Consider the following 25,827-nt stretch of genomic DNA (forward strand, 5'->3'; position numbering starts at 1 on the left):
GATGCTATAGCAACCCAGGCGGCCCGCACGGCATCAGGGGGGTGTCCTGGCCGGGCCCCCCTGGGCCTGGGCCCCATAGCGGCCGCCTGGGTTGCTATGGCTATTGTTACGCCACTGCTGGTGGGCCTATACCAGTAATGGAGTGATATCATAGTATTGCACCTCATTTATACCAGGAGGTGAAAGAGATGAATGTGCAAATGTTGGCTGAAGGAGGAAAGCAAAAATCCTTGGGCTACCCCTGTTGCACTGGTAAAAAAAAGGATGGAACACTGGGACTTTGTGTTGACTATAAAACTGAATTATATGACATTAAAGGGTTACTAAACCCTCGCGTGTTTTTGCATATATCTACTGCTGGCAAGCCGTAGATATACGTAAAAACATAAAAAATTAAAAAAGGGTTAATACTTACCTGTATCTTCGCTGCACACTCCTGTCCGAACATCTGAAGAGCCTCGGGCGGCAGCAAAGGATCTTAGGGTGGGCGCATGCGCACTTCAGATGTTCGGCCGAGAGACGAGGAGAGACACAAGGTAAGTCTATGGAGCAGCGTGCACCCGCACAGACTCCATGGGACATCAGAGAAGAGGAGGACAGAGGAGTCAGCGCTGGATCGGAGACCAGCACCAGTGCTGGAAGGACAGCTGAAAAGGACAGGAAAGAGGAAGAAGATCGGATTAAGAGGCATTATTTAAGGTAAGTCCCTACAGCAGGATTCGGAAGAGGGGAAAATGTTTTGACTATAATGTCACTTTAAGGGATACATATCTATTACCAAGAATTGAAGAATCTTCAGCAGCATTAGGCAAAGCTTGTATTCCTACACTTTGGATTTAGTTATCTGATACTGTCAAATTCCATTGTGAGAGAACAACAAAGAGGAAACAGCTTTCATATATTCTATAGGACTGTAGAATTTCAATAGAATGCACCTTGGCCTGATAAATGCTCCTGCCAGCTTCCAAAGAACCATGGAGCATTGTCTAAGGCAATTCTCAATCTGTGTAACCTCAGGATACACATTTGTCTTTGGTCATCAAGTTGCACTGCAATGGAATGCAGGGCATTGCAGTACCGGGCATTCGGGTGCAGGCAATCAGACTGTGGGCGGGAGGTGCATTTGGGGTGTCATTAAAATTAAAGGCAATCCAACACACCTTCCACGCCAGAACGCGCAGTAGGTGCGACTGCGTGGTACAGTGCTACAAGCGTGGGGTGCTGTGCTGTGACGGAGCTCCATCCATATGTGCATTGTTTGTACAGCTCCCTTGCATGCCCTGTAGAGGTGTCAGGAGCCAGAATGTGACATCAGTCCAGTCTAGGCACCTCTACAGGGCACGCGAGGGAGCTGTAAGCAATAGACGTATAGATGGAGCTCCCTTGTGGCGATACTTCTAGCCAGAGGCGGCTCTAGAGTTTGCGAGGCCTTAGGGGAAACCTAAACATGAGGCTCCACTCAGGCCTGTGGGGTCTTACCAGGGCTCTGTGGGGTATAACCAGGCTGGTGAGACCCCGCAGAGCCCTGGTGAGACCCCACAGAGCCCTGAATAAATTAGGGCTTTGTAGGGTTTTACCAGGGCTCTGTGCGGTTTCACCAGTCTGGTTAGACCCCCTCAGTGCCCTGGTGAGACCCCAAAGAGCCCTGGTTAAACTAGAGCTCTGTGGGGGTCTCACCAGTCTTGGTGAAACCCCACAGAGCCGTGGGGAGATCCTACAAAGCCCTGATTTAATCAGGGCTCTGTGGGGTCTCACCAGGGCTCTGTGGGGTCTCACCAGGGCTCTGTGGGGTCTAACATAGTCCTGGTGCTGGTGAGACCCTACACAGCCCAGGTGAGTCCCTACTGGTTAAACCAGGGCACTGTGGGCTCTCACCGGGGCTCTGTCTGGTCTCACCAGGGCGAGATAGGGTCTCACCAGCACCAGGGCTCCGTAGGGTCTCACCGGTGCTCTGTGGGGTCTCAACAGCCTGGTTAGACCCCTTCAGGGCCCTGGTGAGACCCCACAAAGCCCTGGTTAAACCAGGGCTCTGAGGGGGCCTCACCAGGGTAGCAGGGTTCTTTGGGGTCTCACCAGGGCTCTGAGGGGTCCTCACCAGGGTAGCAGGGTTCTGTGGGGTCTCACCAGGGCTCTGAGGGGGCCTTACCAGGGTAGCAGGTTTCTGTGGGGTCTCACCAGCCTGCTTAAACCCCTTCAGGGCCCTGGTGAGACCCCACAGACCAGGGCTCTGTGGGGTCTCACCAGGGCTCTGAGGGGGCCTCACCAGGGTAGCAGGCTTCTGTGGGGTCTCATCAGGACGAGATACCAAAGAGCAGGGCTCTCCACAGGGCTCTCCAGGCTGCCACTCCAGTACTGTGTGTGCCGTGCTGGCCGTGTCTTGTGGGCGTCTCCATCAGCTTCTGCAGTTAAACTTAAGTCTCTCACCTAGAACAGTGGAAGGCATGTGGCGACGCACTGAACATGGGGTCGCGACCCACTTTTGGGTCACGACCCACCAGTTGAGAACCAAGGGTCTAAGGGGTCTTAAATTTTGAAAATCTGTTAATTTATGTAGATGACATAATTATTTACTCTCTTTCCTTCAAGGGACATCTTAGTCATTTGAAGAAGGTATCTAAGTCATCATTATGGTTTGAAGGTAAAACTCAAGAAATTTCATTTGTTTAAAGTCTTAAGATTGTAAGTTGGTCATGTGGTCTCCTGGGAAGGGGTAAAGCCCAATCCTGGTAAAGTGAGTGATGTACAATACTGGAATATACCTAAAAGTATAAATAAAGTACGTTGGTCATGTGATCTCCTGGGAAGGGATAATGCCTAATCCTGTTAAAGTGAGTGATGTACAATACTGGAATATACCTAAAACTATAAATAGAGTATGTTGGTCATGTGATCTCCCGGGAAGGGATAAAGCCTAATCCTGGTAAAGCAAGTGATGTACAATACTGGAATATACCTAAAACTATTAATAGAGTACGTTGGTGATGTGGTCTACTGGGAAGGGATAAAGCCTAATCCTAATAAAATGAGTGATGTACAAAACTGGAATATAACTAGAACTATTACTAGAGTACATTGGTCATGTGGTCTCCCGGGAAGGGATAAAGCCTAATCCTAGTAAAATGAGTGATGTACAAAACTGGAATATAACTAAAACTATTACTGTAGTTCAAGCCTTCCTAGGACTAGCAGGATACTACTGTAGATGCATAGTACATTTTAATACGCTCATTGGTAAGTCTTTTGAAGGTATTTGATCAAATTCACAAGAACATCTAAAAAAAGTGTTTGTGTTTAGTACTTGTAATTTTTGCCACAACGGTACATATTACCTATATAAACCTAACCTGGCAGCTAATTAACTTCTACAATTATATTGCACATGGGGTGGACAGCGTACATAGAAGATCTTCATTTCTTTATGTGACAAACTGCCATCAAGACAGAAATGTCTCTTTATGTGTAGAGAAGGTGGGAATTCTTTGGTAGGGGTATCCAGGTGAACGCAGAAGAAAAACAAATTATTCTGTCTTATCCCTGCTCCACGGGCATAAACATGCATGCTTGGGTGACTAATATGTGCATGTTTATGAGACAACTGGCCAAGAAGCAAGCCTCGCAGGTCACATTGCCAGCAAAACTCACTCTGCCAATTTATATGTGTAGTAGACTGGAAGTAGAGACGTAGACAGAAGTGTTGGAGGGTTACATGCGCAGAAGTGGGTTGCATTAACATTTTATAACAGGGCCATATGATATGAATTTACTCCTCCATATCTATTAGCATATAAAGTCCAATATGGATCTCCCAGTATGCTATTGTTAGTGCACTGACAGAGAGATAACCAAGATGGACCCTAAAAGTGATTTACAGGATGAATGGAAGGACCTTATAACATTTACTAGTGCTAATAACATAAGGCACCAAGTTACTAAAAATAACAGACATCGCAGAGAAGGTCAGATGTCGACAATGGACAGCAAACAAGGAGAGTGTGAAATAACACATCCTAAGAACAGAGTGCCTAGGTGCTTTCACATCAGTCCATGCCCCCAAAGGAACTTACAGTCTAAAATCTATAGCACAGTCGCACAATACTGGTTGGAAAATAACTGGCATAAAGGTACATTCTGTGATAGGAAAACCATTTAAACATAAGAACATGCTTAGTAGTTATAACCACTAAGCTACTGCTCTGTCCTATGTATATATCACCAGCTAAGCCACTGCTCTGTCCTATGCATAAAACACCAACTAAGCCACTGCTCTGTCCTATGTATATATCACCAGCTAAGCCACTGCTCTGTCCTATGCATAAAACACCAACTAAGCCACTGCTCTGTCCTATGTATATATCACCAGCTAAGCCACTGCTCTGTCCTATGCATAAAACACCAACTAAGCCACTGCTCTGTCCTATGTACAGTATATATCACCAACTAAGACACTGCTCTGTCCTATGCATATATGACTAACTAAGCCACTGCTCTGTCCTATGCATATATGACTAACTAAGCCACTGCTCTGTCCTATGTATATATCACCAATTAAGCCACTGCTCTGTCCTATGTATATATCACCAACAAAGCCACTGCTCTGCCCTATGTATATATCAGCAACTAAGCCACTGCTCTGTCCTATGTATATATCAGCAACTAAGCCACTGCTCTGTCCTATGTATATATCACCAACTAACCCACTGCTCTGTCCTATGCATATATGACTAATGAAGCCACTGCTCTGTCCTATGTATATATCACCAATTAAGCCACTGCTCTGTCCTATGTATATATCACCAACAAAGCCACTGCTCTGCCCTATGTATATATCAGCAACTAAGCCACTGCTCTGCCCTATGTATATATCAGCAACTAAGCCACTGCTCTGTCCTATGTATATATCAGCAACTAAGCCAATGCTCTGTCCTATGTATATATCACCAACTAACCCACTGCTCTGTCCTATGTATATATCACTAACTAAGCCACTGCTCTGTCCTATGCGAATATCACCAATTAAGCCATGGCTCTGCCCTATGTATATATCACCAACTAAGGCACTGTTCTGTCCTATGTATATATCACCAACAAAGCCACTGCTCTGCCCTATGTATATATCAGCAACTAAGCCACTGCTCTGTCCTATGTATATATCACCAACTAAGCCACTGCTCTGTCCTATGTATATATCACCAACTAAGCCACTGCTCTGTCCTATGTATATATCACCAACTAAGCCACTGCTCTGTCCTATGTATATATCACCAACTAAGCCACTGCTTTGTCCTATGTATATATCACCAACTAAGCCACTGCTTTGTCCTATGTATATATCACCAACTAAGCCACTGCTTTGTCCTATGTATATATCACCAACTAAGCCACTGTTCTGTCCTATGTATATATCACCAACTAAGCCACTGCTCTGTCCTATGTATACACTGAGTGGCCAGATTATTATGACCACCTGATGTTTGTAGGCAAATTAGCTATAATTAGCGTTAATTTCGCCAGACAAATCGCCATCCAATACAAGCGCTTTTGGGGTCTCAGCAGTACCCCTTCATCAGGCTCTGAGCCTGATGAAGGGGTACTGCTGAGACCCCGAAAGCGCTTGTATTGGATGGCGATTTGTCAATAAAGGACTTTTTGCTTCAAAACTTTTGGTGTGCTGGTGACAATCCTTTCTAGACCTGCTTATATTTCTGTGCAAAAGTGACACTTCTGCAGCGCGACAATGTTGCGCAAATTCGTGCGACATTGAGCTACACCATACACCATTGAAGTCTATTGGGCCAAATCGCATGAAATCTGTCGAAAAATAGGTCATGTTCAAGCAACAAGCTTGAGCTACAAGCTACAGGTGACATTGAGAAGTGAGATGTGAACAGCTCCATTGAAATGCATTGGACAAGCTACAATGAGCTACATTGAGCTGATGTTTGAGTGATTTTTGAGCTGAAATCGCGCTACAAATTGCTCAGTGTGAATGGGGTCTAATAGTTGAGCAAATATTTTATCACATGCAAACTTTTGTACTTAGGCCTCATTCACCCGAGAATCGTCCGGCACGTACAGCTCCGTACTGCGTGAACGGCCGTATCGGACAGCTGCCGGGAAGGACAGGTGCTGCGTGTGATTAGTACGCAGTCCCTGTCCTTCTCTATGGGACTACATGGCCGTACGCCACCCTACGCTCACCTCAAATGCAGGTCCGTACGGGTGCGGATGTCCCGGCTCGGACGCAGACAGGATCTGTCAGCATACGCGTACGCTCACCCGCTCCCGCACGGATGTGCAGGGTGAGTGAGCGTAGGGTGGCGTACGGCCATGTAGTCCCATAGAGAAGGACAGGGACTGCGTACTAATCACACGCAGCACCTGTCCTTCCCGGGAGCTGCCCGATACAGCCGTGTACGCAGTATGGAGCTCTATGTTCCGGCCGATTCTCGTGTGAAAGAGGCCTTAAGGCTTCGTATACACTGACACCCTTATGTTTAGCTTTTCTAACAAAGCAGAAGATAACTTGGAAGCATAAACAACTTTTTTTGCTTCCCAGAGCACTTTTCACTTTGTTTCAATGTTCCTGCTTAAAGCCACATTAGATAAGTTTTAGCACATTTATATGCAATTGGATGCATTTAAAACTTCTAAACGGATCCTGAATGCACAGAATTTTATTTTGTCTAAAGCTAATCTGAATGAGGATAAACGCAGATACATGCAAAGTTGGAATGAGACCATTGAAAATCAATTGCATGCATTTATATGCATATAAATGCAGGTTTGACATTGCCGGTGTGAGGCCTTACAGTTTATTGAATCAAGCTGAACCTCCCTAAGGCCCCATTTACATGGGGTGATCTTGCATCCCTGAAGCAAAACAAACGACAAACGCACTCAACAATTTGTTACCAGTTATACAGATATCTTCTGCCCCCATGTGCTCCAAGATGGAGACTCTCATAGTTTAGAGTTAGGACCGCACTATAAAAGAGGTGCCTTGGCGCGGCAGTGCGGCTTACACATCCTCGGCTGAAGACGTGTATCCAAACCTCTGTCATTATCCTTAGTGGTGAGACATGTTGTTTTACATGCTGGTTTTGTGAGTGTGCCATGATGCCTTTCTGCTGTTTTACGATCTTGCATCCCTGTCACAGGACCCTCCCTACCATCTTGTCTTGAATTGTATTGTGATTGTAATGTCTTCCTTATATTGTAAAGCGCTGCGCAAACTGTTGGCGCTATATAAATCCTGTATAATAATAATAACCTACGGATTCCTGCCACAGGAATGCCAGGTGTCACCAGATGTGGCCGCTGTACCCATTGAAGTTAATGACAGGGTGACATCAGATGCATCTGTCAGCGGAGGACCGCATGTAATTGTACATGGCATGATTACATGAGGTTTGGAGTAGGTCATTATCCCTGGACACAGGATAGATGTGTCATTGTACCATGTATAATTACAAGCAGACTGACATAGGCCCCATTCACACCAGATCCGTTGCGTTGCGTTACCATCCATTTTGTAAGGGTGCATTCACACCAAAATTGGAAGGTACTTGCAAATCAACGGAAGGTCCTCTCTATAAATGGATTCTAAATACTTTATTCATGCTGGAAGTTAGCTACATCGCCTTTCTCCTTCCTACATAAACAGGAATCCCCTTGAGAACTGAACAATGGGGGGAATTGATCAAAACTGGAGAAGACGTATCTGGGGCAGTTGCCTATGGCAACCAATCAGCCTCTCTTTTCAGTCTGTTCAGTTAAGATTTGAAAATGAGACAGAGAAACTGATTGGTCACCATGCACATCTGCTCCAGGTTTTGTCTGCTCCAGTTTGGATAAATTCCTCTCATTGTACCTTAAAAAAAAAGCATTGTAGCTCATGCAAAATTGCACCCTAGCCCACACTATGGGCTAGGGTGCCCATGTCAACGGATATGCACTGTAGTTTCAATGGGCCTTACTGTTGTTTCTACAAGACAAGAAGGAAAGGAATTCTTCTGCTTAAATGTTTTGCAGGGTATCTAACTATTTCTTACTCCATCCAAATCTAACAAAAAAAAGATTTGGCGTTAGTTATGCTTTACTATAAAAGAGTGAAGACATAAACGTATTATCCGCCCAGATCAGCTGACATGCCGGGATAGCTCATAGTACACAAAAATGTATATTTATTTTACTACATTATCGCTGAACAATTATTCCTATGGGGAGATCAGTACACAGCAACTCAGCAGGTAGGGAAATAAAACCTTCCTTGTTTACTTATTACACACAATTCCTACTTGCCTGATAATCCCTCAATTACTACTGCAAACAAACCACAAAGTATTTATTTTCAATTGTAAAAAGAGGTCGGTGCAATTATTTCATTACCGTGTCACACAGATGTAGGGCTGTCAGCAGCACCAGGGCACCAGTACTTGGCCTATATATACTCCAGTGTTTTCCACTTAGTGTGGATGACCTCAGGAACCTACAAAATCATGAGAGACGTGTAAATATATGCTTTCTTCATACAGTGCTTACAATGGCAATTAGTATATAGTCCTTTGCTGCATGCATCATTGAAGTTCATATATTTATCATTGAACTAGTCAAAATAATATGTCTATATACTGTATACTTTTATTTTCTTTCCCACAACAAACTGCATTATTAACTATATATTAAAAATCAAAGAAAATTATGGCAAGGCTCATATCGCTTATTACTATGCAGCTTAACTTGCTGTTATGACAAAATACCACGCCACCGAGGACGCTCCATTATGGGTCTCCCTTGAAGCAGTGGACTGTGACCCACTGACCATTAACAACCTTCTTTGGTTACTCCCTAAAGACAGACGACACATGGACAATCCTATGACGGCCCCTTCCTCAAGAACCCAGCCTTCCCCCCAGGCTGCGATTCCACCTCAGCATTTCGACATTGGGTATCTGGAGAAGTGACAAATCTATATAAATTGTATACTGCAGTCGGCCAAAAATCCTTTCAACAATTACGGGAGAATCCAATGGACCTTTGTCAACTAACGCCTTTCCGCGAGACTGGCCGATGCGGTTCCCCGCTTTGAACAAATTTGGAACCCTTGGATCCAATACTTGCAGACACAATCTCCCCTCTATCACATTCTTGTCCTCTACCTATCCCTTTTTCTCTTTCTAGCTAACACTGCTGACCCTCCTCTCAATCCTACCTGGTCCCTTCTCCCAATTAGGAGAGAAAGTTATTCACTTTTATTTGAATGTACACGCCCATGTACATTTAAGCTGGCTTCAACGAGCAGTGAGCAGCAGCTTAAGAGTCTCAATGTTTGATTGCTACTTGCTCCTGATGCTACCTCTATGATATTTAATACCATCACGGATTGTGTTGCAAGAGATAATGACTCCAGCTTTGTAAGCTACCTTATGTTTCTATATTCCTGCAACATTTGACTGTTAAACTACTTTGAAAATTGTCAATAAAAACGTTTGAACTAAAAAAAAATCAAAGAAAATAAGACTCAGTGATATAAATGACTGTTCCCCCTCCATATGGTATCATGAACTGTTTTCTCACTAACAACCTCAGGAGCCCCATAATGCCATCAAACATGCTAACCTTCCCCCAGCCTGGAAGATAAGAGAAAAGGGAGAATGGAAGAACATATGGGATCGTCCTACAGATATGCAACTTAACATTTTATTTTAGTTTTAAATAGAGTGGTGATAGATTACTGTACTGTAGAACCTGTGTTGGGTTTTTAGTGCTATCTGAGGCTCCGTTAGGGAAGTTTCCCCATGCTATCTGCCCCAGTCATCACAGATTCACCAGACAGGAAGTAAAGCAAATCAGTAGAAGAAATTGACCTTTAGCATGTACTGTCATTCCTGCTCAGAAGCAGCATGTGCCTAGGCACCCTACCTTCTTCTAGCCTGGAATACCAAGCTCACTACTACCACTGATTATTGGATTGTAATAATATTGTAATCGTTGATGGGGTCGGGGCCTAAGAACAGAAATAGCTGTTCCACAGAGACATTGTGCAATAAATGACAAAGTGCGCCTGGGCAAAAAGGCAGCTGTACAGTACCTACCATAAGTGTTATATCATTCACCATTGACCTGTCTCATACTGTCTGAAGAATAGGGTCTAGGCCTCCTTTAGGTTCAATGAAGGGGTTTCATAATAAGTCATACTTGCAGATATACTTTATGTCCATTAGTGGAATGGCATAAATATAATAAAGGAAATAAATAGTAATGGTGCGGTATATGCTTAGCTGGAGCTTGTTCACAGAATGAATGTCCAAATTGTGTTAATTGCAGTTACATTGTGTACCATATTTTATTGTCGACCAGTAGGTAGTTTAGAGTTTCATGGGCTGTGATAGATTGAACATATGACTTATTACACAATATAGCTGTAGAAGATTTTGTGGATATTGGGGACAGGATATATTGCAGGGAAATATCACTTATAATACAATATGGAAATGGAGGGCTCCACATATAGTGTGGACTGCACCATATTTCACTAGTACCTTGGTAATCTGTCGCTGCAGTATGACAGCATATAACCCTTTAGAACAGGGGGGAAAACTCCGACCCTCCAGCTGTGGAAAAACAGTTGTAGTCTGGAAAAACAATATGTATTTGCAGCACAGCTGGAGGGCCGGATTTTGCCTACCCCTGCTTTAGATGAATCCTTTAAATTGTACTTGTGCTTCATGTTATTGCAATGGACATGCCTTTTTCTATCAAAATGGATTTCTATCACCGTTACATTTAAAATATCAGCAATAGGGATGAGCAAAATGAGTTTCTACTTTGATTATATTTACTGAAAATCTGGATATTGTTTGTAATTTCTTTTCATTTTGGCACAATACATTGTAGTCCATGAGGAAGGCTAAACTAAAGTGGTTTTTGCTTTTTACAGGTGTAATAGATGTTAAATGTCTCCAGGTAGTAGGGAAAGTTCCTTCCAACTATCCTGGACCTTCTCTTGTGCCAAAAAATGGCCACTGAAGAAAACCTGTCCCTAACCCTGTGTTTTTATCAGCAATCCATGTGATCATTATGTCAAAGATGGCATGGAGATAATATGGCTTTGTAGATAAACAAGGAATTAGGGTTAGCATAAAGCTGTGTATACACTGGTAGATTTTTGCACGTACGTTCATACCAAAAATCTCATCTGAGCATTTGATAATGCCATCAGAGCCTTGACAAATGTCGTTGAAGGTTTTGTTTGATTTCAACATTAGTGTCAAGGTCTTACCTTGTCCTCATGGTGGCAGCCATTTTGGACATGTGCAGACTGCATTCTCTTTTATATCCTCTGATTGCATCATTGCTTGCCTGCTGCCTGGGCATCGCACAGTGATGATGTGGCAACACCTGACTATATCAGTCTGCTCAGGATTCAGGTTCATTGCCCTTGCGCTCGTGCTCCAAGGTGCATCTCTGGTGATCTGAGTTCCTTTGTGTGTTCCTGTGTATGATCCGGTCCGGCTGACGTTTCCTCTGGCGCTCGATTCCCCGCATCGCCAGACGTACCCACATTGGACTCGATTCCGGCTTGGACGACTACCCGCTTTGGACTTGACCCTGGCTTGGATGACTACCCGCTTTGGATGTGATTCCGGCTCGGCAGATGTATCCGCATTAGACTTGACCGGCTTGATCCTGACCTCGCTGCTCCCTGATGAATGTTTATTTATGTTCCTTTAAATAAACAACTTTATTTTACCTGCGTTTCTGTGTGGTCTGGTTTCCTGGCTCCCGTGACAATTAGATGTTGTAATGAATAGAGTTTACTGTTTGAATTTTGTTTTGTTTGAGAAAATGTTGGCACTATATAGCACACTGGATCAGTAGGGTCAGCGATATCCATACAACCCTCCCAGCCACCATGGTGCAGAAGCATATTTCCATCAAGCAACTACCATTATATAGATAGCCAAAGTTATTTCCTATATACTCACTCAAGCCATTCAACTAAGTAAGTAAAGAATTTCTAATCTGCATACTTGTTCCAAGCCAGTCACTTAAAAAGTAGGGAAGCCACTGGATCAATATGGAAACTGGAGAGACCATTAATAGCTTCCATAATCCCTGACTACAGAATTACTTTAATGCTACTGTTGTCACAAGGTATTTTATAACATATAGAAAAGAAGAGTTAAAAATTACATCTGATATGCATGACACTGGTGTTTCCTGGTGGACAGACAGTACAAATATGAATATTATTTCTCCAGATACTTGGCATGACTTACCTGTTCTTCAGATATCGTACAAAATCTGGATGTGCAACTAATAGCCTGTTAAAGTCAAAATTGTTCCCAAAGTCATTCCTCGGGTGAAGCCTAGAAAGAGGGAAAGAGATGAGCACTTATATTATTCTTCTTTCTAAAAATATGAGTGTGCCTATGAAATGAAGTTATTAAAGTAGAACTCTAAGAAGGTGCAGGTTTGGGGTAGGTAAGTTACACAACTTACCTACCCCAAAGCTTCTTCTGAATCAATGTAGTCACACCTACAAATGTCTATGAGGAGTTTACGATCACCCAGCACTGACACAGGGACATGGACTGAGATTAGAGTGGGATGAGCTGAGCTTTTGCAGCAGCAGATCTAATACATAATGTACCCTAACTATAAATAGATATAGATACATAGATAAAACTATAACCTACAGGGGTACCCGTTAGGTCGATCGCAATTCAATCTCAAATAAAAGCAAAAACTGTAGTTTCCTGGAGTTCTGCCTTAAAGGGACACTTTTTTTTGTACATGCAGGGTAAAGAAAGATGGTCACTCAGCTCTTCTACCTCCCTGCCATTTAGCTGCCAGTGCTGTCGAGGGGAAGCCCTGTGTAAGCTCCAAATGTTCTTGTCCCCATCTGACACATTTTATTTATTATTGTAGTGACTATCTGAAAGTATTATTATTATTACGTAGTATTTATATAGCGCCAACAGTTTGCACATTGCTTTACAATATAAGGAAGACATTACAATCACAATACAATTCAAGACAAGATGGTAAGGAGGGCCCTGCCCCTAAGGGCCCCTAAGGGCTTACAATCTAAAAGAGGTGGGGCAAATGATACATGAGGAGGTAGCTGTGTGGGGATGAATTATCTAAGAATGTGATGGTTCAGTGTTTAGGTCGAGGTGGGATAGGCTTCCCTAGAGAGTCTTTAGTAAACGCCTAAAGGCAGTCAAGGTGGGAGATAGACGAACAGGTTGGGGTAAAGAGTTCCAGAGGATGGGAGAGACTCTAGAGAAGTCCTGGATACGAGTATGGGAGGAGTGGACAAGGGAGCTGGAAAGAAGGAGGTCAATGGAAGAGCGGAGTGGACGGTTATGGTGATATTTTGAGACAAGGTCTGAGATATAGCCGGGGGCAGAGTTGTGGATGGCTTTATAAGTGACTGTTAATATTTTGAATTTTATCCTCTCGGCGAGTGGAAGCCAGTGTAGGGATTGGCAGAGGGGGGATGCAGACACAGAGCGGTTGGTTAGGTGAATGAGTCTGGCAGCTGCATTCATGATAGACTGAAGGGGGGATAGCCTGTGTAGTGAAAGGCCAATAACCAGGGAGTTACAATAGTTAAGATGAGAGATAACAAGGGAGTGCACGTGTAGTTTGGCGGTTTCATTGGTGAGGAAGGGGCGTATTTTGGGTATTTTACGAAGGTGAAGGCGGCAGTATTTCTTTAATGTGCTATTTTATATTTTCTAGATTGTAAATTGTAAAGACTTTTGTAGAATCTCCATCTAGATATCTGTATATCAAGGGGTGCAATTAGCATTTCAGCTAAGCAACTAATGCAGGTGGGTAAGGGTCACCATTAATGGGCTTTTGGGATTTAAAGGTAAAGTCCACTTTTGAAAAAAATAATAAATGCACATTTCTTCATAAAAGATTGTGATATAACTATGTTTCATGTTACACCCTAAATATAGTCCAAAAGGTAAACTTAGCCTTTAAATGCAACTTGATTTTATTATCAGTTTGATAAAACTCTGAGATCATTTAGAATTCAATGACTGGTGCATTTGATCTCCTGCCATAAACAGTAGCTTACTGACACCTAAATGCAAATCAGTATGTGATATATATTTGTACACCACTGCAAATGTATACTAGTGACGTGATGTGCCTTCTGTGCTGGGTGAGGTATCCCCCAGCCCACCGAAGCTCCGCCCTGTCCCGCCGAAGATCTGCCTCCATCCCGCCGGAACCCCGCCCTCAGCTCGGTAACCAAGCTGTATGGGGAGGAAGAAGGGAGGAGCCTCCCTGTCCCTCACTTGCTCGTCACTGGTGAGGCATCAAGATCGATGTCCTCACTGTTTTTTTTTTCCGTTTTTTTTTATTGGACAGCTTGGACCAATTGCGCTTTGCCATTGGTCCAAGCCATTCACAGAGCTCACACCTCTAACACAGAGTAGAGGCTGTGACAGCTCTTGCCTCACCAAGTTAGGTTACACAAGCAGTGAGGAAGCCCGCTGCTGCGTACACTAACTACCTGTCAAAAGCTGGATGCAGCGCTGCCTGTATTAAACAGGCAGCGCTCACTCCATGACAGGTTACACAGCGGGGAGGCTTTGCCTGCTGTGTAATCTGCTAGAAGCCGCTCTGAATGGAGAAAAAGATGTCAGCTCTGCCTCCCCTGACCACACGTTCCTGATGTATACAGTACATGCCATTCTTTCACATCAGTCCCTGCCCTCAAGGAACTTACAATCTAAGACCCCTATGACCCCTACCGCACATGCTAGAGACATTTTAGACAGGAACCAACTAACCTACAAACATGTCTTTGGAGTGTGGGAGGAAACCCATACAAGCACAGGGAGAACATGCAATGTCCATACCAATAATGTCCTGGTCAAAACCTGGATTTTAACTGGAGACCTAAGAGCTGCATGGCAGCAGTGCTAACCATAGAGCCACCATGCTACCCCAACAATAATGTATGAATAGGACAGGAAATAATAAAGGAATTTCTAAAATATAGCCACATTTTGTGTATTTTTTGCAGCAATTTCAGATGATTGATAAGCAGAATAGAGTACGGACAAATATTTAGGCATGATAGGCTCACTACCAGGATATAAAACATTATAGTTGGCCAAGTTCCCAATCAGCTGCAGATTGATGGTGCTGATACCTGTCTATATATATACGAGATGGGCAACCAGTGAAATCCAATATACTATACCGATACTATTGATCAAGTACTCGCAGATACCAATTACCGATACTTTTTCTTAAAGGGACAGGTCACATTTTTTCTAAAGCAATACAAACTAATGCTTTAAGGTCACTTTCTTAATATTATGATTCATGAGATGACGAGGGAGCATGACGCCGGCTTCCCGGCCAATCAGAATGCCGGGCGCTGCGTCATTACACGGCGCCCGGCTTCCGGATTTGCTAGCTTCCTGACCAATCGGGAAGCCGGGCAGCGCATCATTGCACGCTACCCGGCTTCCTGATTGGCCGGGAAGTCAGCTCCATGCTCTCTCATCACAAGTGACGAGAGAGCATGGAGCCGTTTCCTGGCCAATCAGGAAACCGGGCAGCGTGTAATGATGCGCTGCCCGGCTTCCTGATACAGGAAGTACTCGTGCTAGGTATCGGAGCATTTGGACGAGTACGAGTACTCACCCAAATACTCGGTATCAGCACCGATACTAGTATCGGTATCGGTGCATCCCTAATATATATGTAGCAATAACGTTACTTATACGCACAAATATATGAAAACAAAGGAGTGAGAACCCTAAGCAAAAGAACGCACAAAGTAAGAAGAAATGCAATATATATGAACTGTATAGGATGGTGTGTTTTTGGTGTGTATATAGAATTATAGCTACTGTATGTCCTATCTATGAAGTACAAGGTGGAGAAGAACATTCATTAACACAATATATATTAAAGAAGAAAGATTTTATCAAAAATTATACAGAAAATTTGCAACTTTTATTTCCAGTAACCCAATAAATAAAATCACAGATACGGGATACAGTAGTGATGTGAAGGTCAGTGGGAGGAACCACTAAATGCTGAAAAACCTCTTATGGGGGGAGGAGGAACATTTTTAAAAAAAATTACATTATTTTATTGTGACCCTGCCTCTATTCTTGCCTAGGCGATAAGGACATGTCTGTGCTTTTGCAACCTGTAGATGTAATATAGATATCCCAGAAGGCTGCCCGAGCAGGGAAACTGAGAGGCTGGACCTGGAGGAGGTTCATCGGGGGCTGGCTGCCCAAACTCGGAAGAGACAGCCAGCGCCAGATGACCAAGTGGAGGAAGAAGGCAGCACAGCACCCGGCCTGTGTCAGCAGAGCAGCCGGTCTCAGCAGGACATCGCTGGATTCACTGGGCATGTGAGTATGTTTTTTAAGAGAACCCAGCCTCACGGGTTAGAGGGGCTAAAAAGAATGGACAAGTGGAGGGGGGCAGTGATATTCCTCTTTAAAGTGTATGGCCACCTTTAGATCCAAGCTTTTAAACATATTTTAAAAGTTGAGTGGATTCCTGGCAGATCCCCAGATATTTGTATGTACAGCTTCACTTGTATGGTCTTCAAAGGGATAAAGCGTGTCAAAATGTACATGTACTGCAGAGATATACCTTTTTTAAAAAAAAATTTGTGTCGACATACACCTTTTATGTTGGGCTAATAACACTTAGTGTTGGGTTAGCGAAATCCTATGCTTAGAGAAGATAGCCCAAATACTTTATTTTACAGCATAGGGGTGGAATGTGATCACGTATGTTATATGGATGGCTACTTCCACAGAAAGCATTTTATGAACAAGTAATGTACCTGTATTGCTCCAGAGTGCCTCTTTTGATGTCTTTGTTCTGCTGTAAAGCCTTTAACCACTCATAGTCCCTCCGTGCCTCAGTGAAAAGGATGTACTTTGTCTCCTGGGAAACCCACAAAGGAATGTGTTATTACCTGACCTTCCCCAATTGTCCTCATGAAGTATGTATTAGTGCAGGTGGTATTCCTTAGAATTGTGCCATTCCAGGGCACAGTCATGAAAGACTGAGTGGAAAGCTCACATGTCCTATATTGTCATGATAGCAGTCAAAATGCTATTCTAAGTTAGCACTGTATTGGTAAGTGGGGGAGCTGGCTTTCACATTGTTTGCTTACAAAAAGCTGGTATGCAGCATTAAAACGCATCTTAGACAACTACTAATACTTGGACAATGACTTCCAACTATGTCCTTGTGATGCTGGACATTTCAAAAAAATTCACAATTAGGCTGCACAAACAGAATGCTGGTAGAAAATACAACTTGAAAATGATGGGGCTAACATAATTTTTTGGGGGCTCAGCCTGCAATTGTATTCCTAGAGCTAGTAAAGTCGAGGGATACTCACATAGGTTCCCTGTTTAAAACTCAACTTCAGTCAAAACTTTTTATTTTGTTTTGGAAAGAGTGGGGAAGGGTTAGGTCAGGGGTAGATAGCCTCAGCACTCCAGCTGTGGTGAAACTACACGTCCCATTTGGCATTGCAAGACTCTGAAAACCACAGGCATGACCCCCAGAGGTAGAAGCATGAAGGGATTTGTAGTTTTACCACACCTGGAATGCAATGAATGTCTACCACTGTGTTAGGTTGTAATTGCCATTTGTGTTCCTATCGGGAAGGTTTACCATATCTTCCTTTTAGTATTGGAAGTGATGGAAAATGTCTCCAACAGGGACACAGACAAAAACAAAGACACATTTTAGTGGAGTGGAGATAAATGTTTTATTTTTGCTGTATGAGCCTTCCTGTCCCAGTGACAACAGCTCCCCCCATTATTTATCCTGGTGTCACAGGGACAGAAAGTGAGGGAAATAAAAACTTGAAAGAAAATGTAACACGCTATGCAGAATTAAAAAGAAAATGTCTGGCATGCATGTGCCTTCAGTCAATATTGGGGCTAGTATGCACATGTGTTCAGGACTTGATCCCGCATCTTTTCTGGTAGGTTGAGACGTGGGGTGAGGCCATTGCTAGGGATGCCTATATAGTGGTAAACATGCATATTTCACTGTCGATGTACAGTATATGTAGTTTATTCACTATTTTAACTGTAACTTGTACTTTACCAGAGACCACTTATAATTAAAGAAATTATATAAAAACTCAATTGTGGAGTTGGACTTTAAAGGGTCTATTTATTAAAATATTTCCATAGCAATTCATCCAGCAACACTGCAAGTACCTTTGTTCTATGCAAATCAACCAGCTGTTGGGAGAATGGGGCAAAATCAAATGTTTGTAGGCTATTTTCTCATCTAGTCGAACGTTCTTTGCTGCAGTAAAAATAGATTCATGTATAAAGAGTGAATTGGGAAAATACTACAATACGACCACTAGATGGTGCTAAAGATCCTAGGAAATTATTATGGGGTCTATTCACAAAGCTGCCGTAGGCAGCCGAGTGAATAACCGACCCGAAGTAAAGTGAGCCGAACGCTGTTCGGCTATTCACTTCAGGCTTGTACGGCTGATTTCAGCCATACACCGACTAAAATCAGCCGTACATCGGCTTGCTGCGGCTGGCTTCAGGTTGGCCAAACATGCTAATCATGTTCGGCCGACCCGAAGTGCAGAAGGAGTTCGACTCAGCCAAACCTCCTGAAGGCTACTCGCTGCTGTTCGGCCTATTCTCATAGATGCCGAACAGCAGTACCTCTGTGGTATTGAGCAGAATTGAAAAACAGTTTAAAAAGTAGAAAAAATAAACTAGAAAACGATGGGCGGAGCTAGCAGTGACAGCTATCTCCGCCCAACTGTTTTCTATTGGCCGGGCGGTTCTGCTGCCGTCAGAATAAAAAAATTTAAAAAGCCAGCATAGGAATGCATAGCTAGATTCCTATTGGCTATTTTACTTTGCAATAGCCAATAACAAACCAGCTATTGCACCCGCCCTCTGCTGCTGTCAATCACCAGAAGGGGACCTGATGGAGAACTGCAGGTCCCCCTCTGCTGATCAGCAGCAGTGGGCGGGTGCAATAGCTAGTTTGCTAGTTTGCTGTCAGAGTAAACCTTTCCGGGAGAAAGTAATTCTCTCCTGGGTGGCCGGGAACCTTATTAGACTCCCAGACCGTCCGGGAGAGTAATGACAGATCAGCGTCCCTGGTTACCAGGTAACCATGGACGCCATCTGTCATTACACACTGAGAACCCGGAGAGGTTCTCCGCCGGGTTCTCAGTGTGTAATGACAAATGGCGTCCCTGGTTAGCTGGTAACAAGGGCCGCTGATCTCTCTGCAAGTGGCCGGAGCCAGCCGTGAGATGACGGCTGGCTCCGACCCGGCTGTCAGAAGCAGGCTGTCGGCCGGCCAATGGCCGGACACTCGGCCAGCTTCGGCTTTCACCTCGGCTCAGTTGAGCCAAGGCATATGCCTTCGGCTCAACTGGGCCGCTCGACCTACTTCGGGAGCGGTACGGGCTATAGTGAATAGCCCGTACAGCAGCCCTTCAGTTCTACTTAACCGAATGGGTCCTGGGGCCGAAGGATCAACCGAAGGTACGGCTAGATCCTTCGGCAGCTTAGTGAATAGACCCCTATATCTTAGTAACAAGAGATGCGATGTAACAATTCAGAATGCTCTGGGTAATAAGCAAATAACTGTAACCATTGCTACTATGGGGATCTATAATGAGGCTATAATGCAGTATATTCCTGATTCACTCATGTTCTTGATGAATTAAGCTATTCTTACTACTGCATATGATATTAAAAATAGTCCATTCTATTGTCCCCCATTGACAACAGCTGGTAATTTTGTACAGATCATGCAGTTTTATTAGACAAATAGCTATGCAATTATTTTTTTTTACAAATAGACCCCTATATGTACCTGATGTTTTGCCCTATACAGGCAAAGCACGGGCTCACTTTAATTTGTAGTTGTATTTTTTAATCCATAACACAGCTATTCGCAAACAGAATGTGGAAAAAGTGACGGGGTTTGCTCTCCTACGTTTCAAGCATTACCTTGTCCCGTGGAATATTGGGGAATCCTTTTTCACGTAGCAAGTACAAGGAGGATAACATTGTGAAAGCAGTGAATCCATAGAATGAGGTCCGAACTCCGACATCCTTTTCATGTCCCGTGATTACTGCTCCATTGACACTGAAAAGAGAGAGATAGTGAGGATTGATAGGAATACTAGTCTTTGATAAAAATATAAATTAAAATCAACTGCATAGCTAAGTAGCATACTTTAACTTTAGAAACCAGGATAAATAGCTACATTTATGGAAATTTGGGTATGTACAACGTATAACAAGTTTAAGAACAGTAGAGTGCTAGATGTTTCTAGAAGTTCTGTAAATGTCCCCAGACCGTCCATTAGTTGGTAACAGTTGTTAAAGCAGAACTGCAGCTGACATATACAGGCGGTCCCCGGGTTACATACAAGTTAGGGACTTTAGGTATGTACTTAAGTTGAATTTGTATTTAAGTCGGAACAGGTACATTTTTTAAGTGTAACTCCAGCCAAAAAAAACATTATTTCGTTTTGGATAGCATAGGGAAGGGTCACGTTTGTTTTGCTGTCTGTTCCCCTTGTTCAGAAGATTATAATATAATAAAAACATTTTTTTTTAATTTAAAATGACACCAAAAAAAGTTTTTTCTATTTTTAATTTAACTGGGTATAGCTCCCAGCAGTAAAGAGAGGGGCGGGACAGCGAAGGAGCGGCCGGACCGGGACGGCAAGCAGATGATCGGACCGGGGAATTGACGGAAGAGGCTGCCGGTACATTTAGGAGAACTGTGGACCCCGTTCGTAAGTACGGATTGTCCGTAAGTCGGACGTCCGTAACTCGGGGATTGCCTAAAAATACATAGCCAAGTGAAAGTAAAAATAAAGGAGGCACCCTTTTCTGCAATACTTACCTTCAGTTCAGAGTTGCCAGCCCACCCCCCCCCTCTCCCCACACACACACACACAGTAACTCCTTTCCACCACTAGATGTCCTCAGTCTTTAGGGTTGAATGATAGCCAGGTCTGTACGAATTTTCGTTTGCGGACGAATTTTCGTTGCAGCAAAGTGACAGAGAAAAAACTTGTGTCATAATACTATTCATATGACACCTTGGCTCACAGAACCGAATGGCGGGAGTTCCTGAATGCTATGTGGTATTTGACAGCTGAGTATGTCAAATGGGCGGAGCGAGCCGTGATGTCACGGCTCACTCTGCCCATCTGTTTACTTTCGGCCAGGAGATACCATTTTGCGGCGAGTTTTCGTCGGGTTCGGATGGTCGTCGTGCGGCGGGACTTTTTTTAATTCGGCGGGTCGACGGGCGTCGTGCATCGTGATTGACGCTGGATTACATGAATTAAGCCATTTTTTTTTAATTATAGGAATTAGGAAAAAATTGCTTTTTTTGTTTTTTTTCCAATTAAAGGATTTTCTCTGAGGCCTTGTTCACACCAAGCGGGTTCCAGGAGCAGAGCAGAGCAGTTACAGACCAGAGCAAAACTGAGTCCAATGTATTCCAATGGTATTTTTAGCTCCAGTTCACATTGCAGCATTCCGTTCCAGAGCAGGTAAAAAAAACTGCAGCAGGCCCTATTTTACCTGCTCTGGAACGCATGCAAATGCATGCAAACGCCCTGGAACGCACTGAAAGCCCAAAAACGTCCCGGAACGCATAAAAAACGCGGCAAAAAATGCGGCACAACCCACTGCACTGCGTGTGCAGAAACTCATGCAGATCTGCTCTGCATTTGGTGTGAACAAGGCCTAAAAGTGTGGTTTGTTGATTTACTGTGAATTTTAACCCCTTAGTGAATGGGTAGGGGTACAAGTACCCCTTACTCATTCACAAAGGGGTGGCGGCATCGGGTGCCCCCTTAATTAGGGGTACGCCGATGCAAATAAGCCCCCTTGCCCGCAGACCCCAACACCCTCCCAATGCCGAGGGCACGTGGCCTGGTAAGGTGCAGGGGGGGGCACTGGATTGTCTTCCCCTTTTCCTGCCCGGATCAAGGGTCTGGTAGGAATGTTAGGGGGGTCCCCAAGTTTTTTTTCCCCATTTTTGGGAGCTGGGGTTCCCCCTTAAAATTTCTACCAGACCTAAGGGGCCTGGTATGGATTTTGGGGGGAACCCCACGCACTTTTTTTTGTTTTAACTTGGAGGGTGGTCCCTCCTAACATTTCTACCAGACCTAAAGGGTCTGGTATATATTAGGGGGGAACCTTATGCTTTTTTTTTTTTTTCTCTTCTGCAGACTTTCATCCAACAAATGAAATTTCGTACAGAGTACCGCTAACGAATTTAGTCCGAATCCCGAAACGAATTGAATTTCGGACCCAAATCCCCGAAAAACGAAATAACGCAAAATACGAATCAAAATGACAATGAAACTAAGGGGTCTATTCACTAAGCTGCCATAGGCAGCCGAGTGAAAGACCGACCTGAAGTGAAGTGAGCCGAACACTGTTCGGCTATTCACTTCAGGTTTATACGGCTGATTTCAGCCATATATTGGCTGAAATCAGCCGTACATCGGGTGGCTTCGGGTCGGCCGAAAATGCTCAGCATGTTCGGCCGACCCGAAGTGCAGAAGGAGTTTGACTTAGCCGATCCAACATCTGGATCGGCTAAGCCGAACCTCCAACAGGCTACTCGCTTCTGTTCTGTCTATTCTTATAGATGCCGAACAGCAGTGAGTGAATAGCCAAATGCCGCTGAACTAGTTGGCTATTGCAAATTGGAATAGCCAATAGGAATCTAGCAATGCATTCCTATGGTGAATGCATTCCAATGCATTCCTACGGCTCCGTGTCAGAATAAAAAAAAAAAGAAAAAGCAGTGTTTTTCTCCATGGCGGCCGGGAGCGGGAGACTCCCAGAGCACCCGGGAGAGTTAGGCTGTCTGGAGATCAGTGTCCCTGGTTAGCTGGTAACCAGGGACGCTGATCTCTCTGCAAGTGGCCGGAGCCAGTCGTAAGATCACAGCTGGATCCGCCCAGCTGTCAGAAGCAGGCTGTCGGCCGGCCAATGGCCAGCCGCTCGGCCAGCTTCTGCTTTCTCCTCGGCTCAGTCGAGCCGCCCGGCTGACTTCGGGAGCTGTACGGGCTATAGTGAATAGCCTCTACAGCAGCCCTTCGGTTCTACTGAACCGAAGGGGTCCTGGCGCCGAAGCTAGCCGAAGGATCGGCCGAAGCTACGGCTAGATCCTTCGGCTGCTTCGTGAATAGACCCCTAAATGAATTTTTTGCCGGTGCACATGTCTACTTCCTGTGCCTAGATGCACCTGTACCTTAAGGCTCATAGCTGTATATCTGCAGTGTGAGATCTAGGACACTGCTGCTCGTCCTGCTAGTCCTGCTAGTCTCACAATATTTGGAGATTCATTTGTTGATGTCTCTATATACTTTAAAGGTGGGCTGCATTATTAAATAAGTAATAAGATAAGTTAAAAAAAAATTTGATAAAGGAAACAAGAAGGTTTATGGTTAGTTTTCTGTTGCAAGAGCTTACCGAAATACGTAATCATGTTCATCAATCTCCCTGCCGAGACCTGATGCATTGAGAATGCCTCCGTTCCCAACCACAGCACAGCTAATGCAGCGTGGAAACTTATCCTCACTCTTCTCAGTGAGAAGTAGCTGCTGGTCTGGGATCCGCGGAAGAGCAGAAACCACCTCCCGAACCACTGAAACATGTAATCAAGAGCTAATTAGAAATTATATGAATAAAAAAACAATGAAACTTCTGCAGGTGAATCAGACAGAAAAATGACAGAAAGCACTCTGAAAAACCACCCCCCTCTGTAAGCATAACAGTCAGAATGGCAGCATTATGATGTGGGCATTAAAGGAGACTAATATGAAGACAAAATGTATTCATACTGGTTTTATTAAAATCTTTTGTCATTGAACACATAACTGGATTTAATGATGAGATTTAATGGGTTTAATGGATTTAATGGGTTGAGTCAATCTGCTTGGGTACGGTTCGTTAACGGTTTAGTGAACCGTGCTCACAAAGTTCACAATCTTTGTGGTAAACCCCATAAAAGTCTTGTTATTCAATTGTGGCCATTTGTGGGGCTAATAAACAAGCTATTGTCATACAAAGGGCATGGGAAGTCATGGGGAACATGCACCAATACCAAAATTAAGAAATATATAAATAAACATATCTTTGCCTGCGCAGAACTATTAGCTCTCCCTTCAGGACACACTAACAATATGGCTGCTGTGAGTCCACCCTTCTGTTAAAGGGGGCCTGGTTATCCATTTTGTTCAAATTATGTGGCTGACCAAAGACTACGCACTGCAATATGGGTTGTTCCCTACTTTTGGAGGCTAACCAGCAAACCTTTTGGCCAAAATTTTCCTGGGGATTTGCCACAAACTCATTGTAGCGGTGAACCCTAACTTAAACCCTAATGGTGATCTCTGGGTATCAAGTTCCCCCACTCCCGCAAAATAATCACCATGCTAGTTTATTTTTAAACAAAATCCTAATATAAGAGCTCCCTACTTAAATCCACAGTCATATGGCATACTGGGTCACAAGTCTTTTCTTTTCCTCACTGCAGAGGAGGGGGATTGTGTGACGACATGGTGATCAGTTTATGAGTTAAATGTGTATTGGTGTTGGGTTATGTTTGAGTGCGTTATGTTGTGTGACTTGGTTATGGAAAGACTATCAGCACCATCCCTCGTTATCTCCCATTGTACTCTGAGGGAGCTCAGAACAATGACATTCTGGCCAGGCTCCTGCTATGGCTGTCTGGAGTTCGTTAGCAGGTGGACACCTGTGGTGTTGAGCAGACCGATTGTCTGGGAGGGGAGGGGGGATGTGATGGGATTATATTCTGATTTCATCACTTGCTGTATAAAAGTTTGTGCAGTTGCTCAATAAAGCAGAGTTTGTTTACCCTACACTCAAGCCTTGGCTAGTGACTGGGGAAACTGGGAGCTAAGGATCTTCAGGTTCCAATATCTCCTCAGCAAGGAAGAAGACAGCGGCGGACATACTCATCCTGAGTACCGGGGTCCGTCACATTGGTGGCAAGCGGTGGGATGCTCTTCCTTGCCTAAGGAGACATTCAAACCACCACCGGGACCAAGTTTGCTGCGGACATAGGAGAAGAGCCACAGTTGCCTACGGCCATGGAAGCGCTGGCCCAGCTCGACAATCCTGGTTCTGCCCAGGATATGCTGGGAAGGAGAGACGCTTTGCGCCGGGAGATCTGGAGGGAGACTCTTCAATTGCAGCAGCACTATTGTGGCAAGGTCCTCCCTACATCCGAGGAACGATACTGGCTGCAATGGGACTTGCGTGTGCCTTTCCTGGGAGAGCAGACCCGGGAGGCATGGCAGTCGGAGATGGATTGGCTGCTCCAAACAGAACTCATGCTGGATGACGGGCATCGGGCGCTGCAGTGGTATGTCACCCAATTGTGTCCATGGCTGGAGAACAATGATCCCACAGAGGGCTATGACTTCGGTGGCCCGGGACTTATATTTGAGGCGCTCCAGGAGGATCCACAATTTGGGAGTGCACAGGAGTGGAGGTGGGAGGACATACGTGATTTTAGGGAGTTGGAACTCCCCAGTGAACTCGGATTGAGGGCTGATTTGGACTTTTTAGTCACACAAGAATGGGAGCTGGAACAGGCATACAAAAGACTGTTCGACATTGCTCAACAGCATGCCCCAGCAACCACAGATGCAGTGGAACTACTCGTCCCAGCAGAATAGCTGGCAACAGGGCAGAGTGCTTCTACCCTCTGCCCCACACCCATAGCCCCCCT

At 44.3% G+C, this 25,827-nt stretch overlaps 1 protein-coding gene across 1 annotated transcript in view; it reads right to left on the minus strand.

The window, feature by feature from the left end:
- The window catches only part of ST6GALNAC1 (ST6 N-acetylgalactosaminide alpha-2,6-sialyltransferase 1), a 57,566-nt gene that overhangs the window by 7,799 nt on the left and 23,940 nt on the right, over positions 1 to 25,827 (minus strand). Inside the window, exons 6-10 of the mRNA XM_018555682.1 lie at positions 23,541 to 23,715; positions 20,037 to 20,175; positions 16,853 to 16,956; positions 12,282 to 12,371; positions 8,389 to 8,488 (exon numbers count right to left, since the gene is read on the minus strand). Of these exons, the coding sequence (XP_018411184.1) occupies positions 8,389 to 8,488; positions 12,282 to 12,371; positions 16,853 to 16,956; positions 20,037 to 20,175; positions 23,541 to 23,715 (608 nt within the window). The remainder of the gene's footprint in view (positions 1 to 8,388; positions 8,489 to 12,281; positions 12,372 to 16,852; positions 16,957 to 20,036; positions 20,176 to 23,540; positions 23,716 to 25,827) is intronic.

This window comes from Nanorana parkeri, unplaced genomic scaffold, assembly GCF_000935625.1.
Source record: "Nanorana parkeri isolate BGI_ZX_2015 unplaced genomic scaffold, ASM93562v1 scaffold209, whole genome shotgun sequence".
Lineage (NCBI taxonomy): Eukaryota > Metazoa > Chordata > Amphibia > Anura > Dicroglossidae > Nanorana > Nanorana parkeri.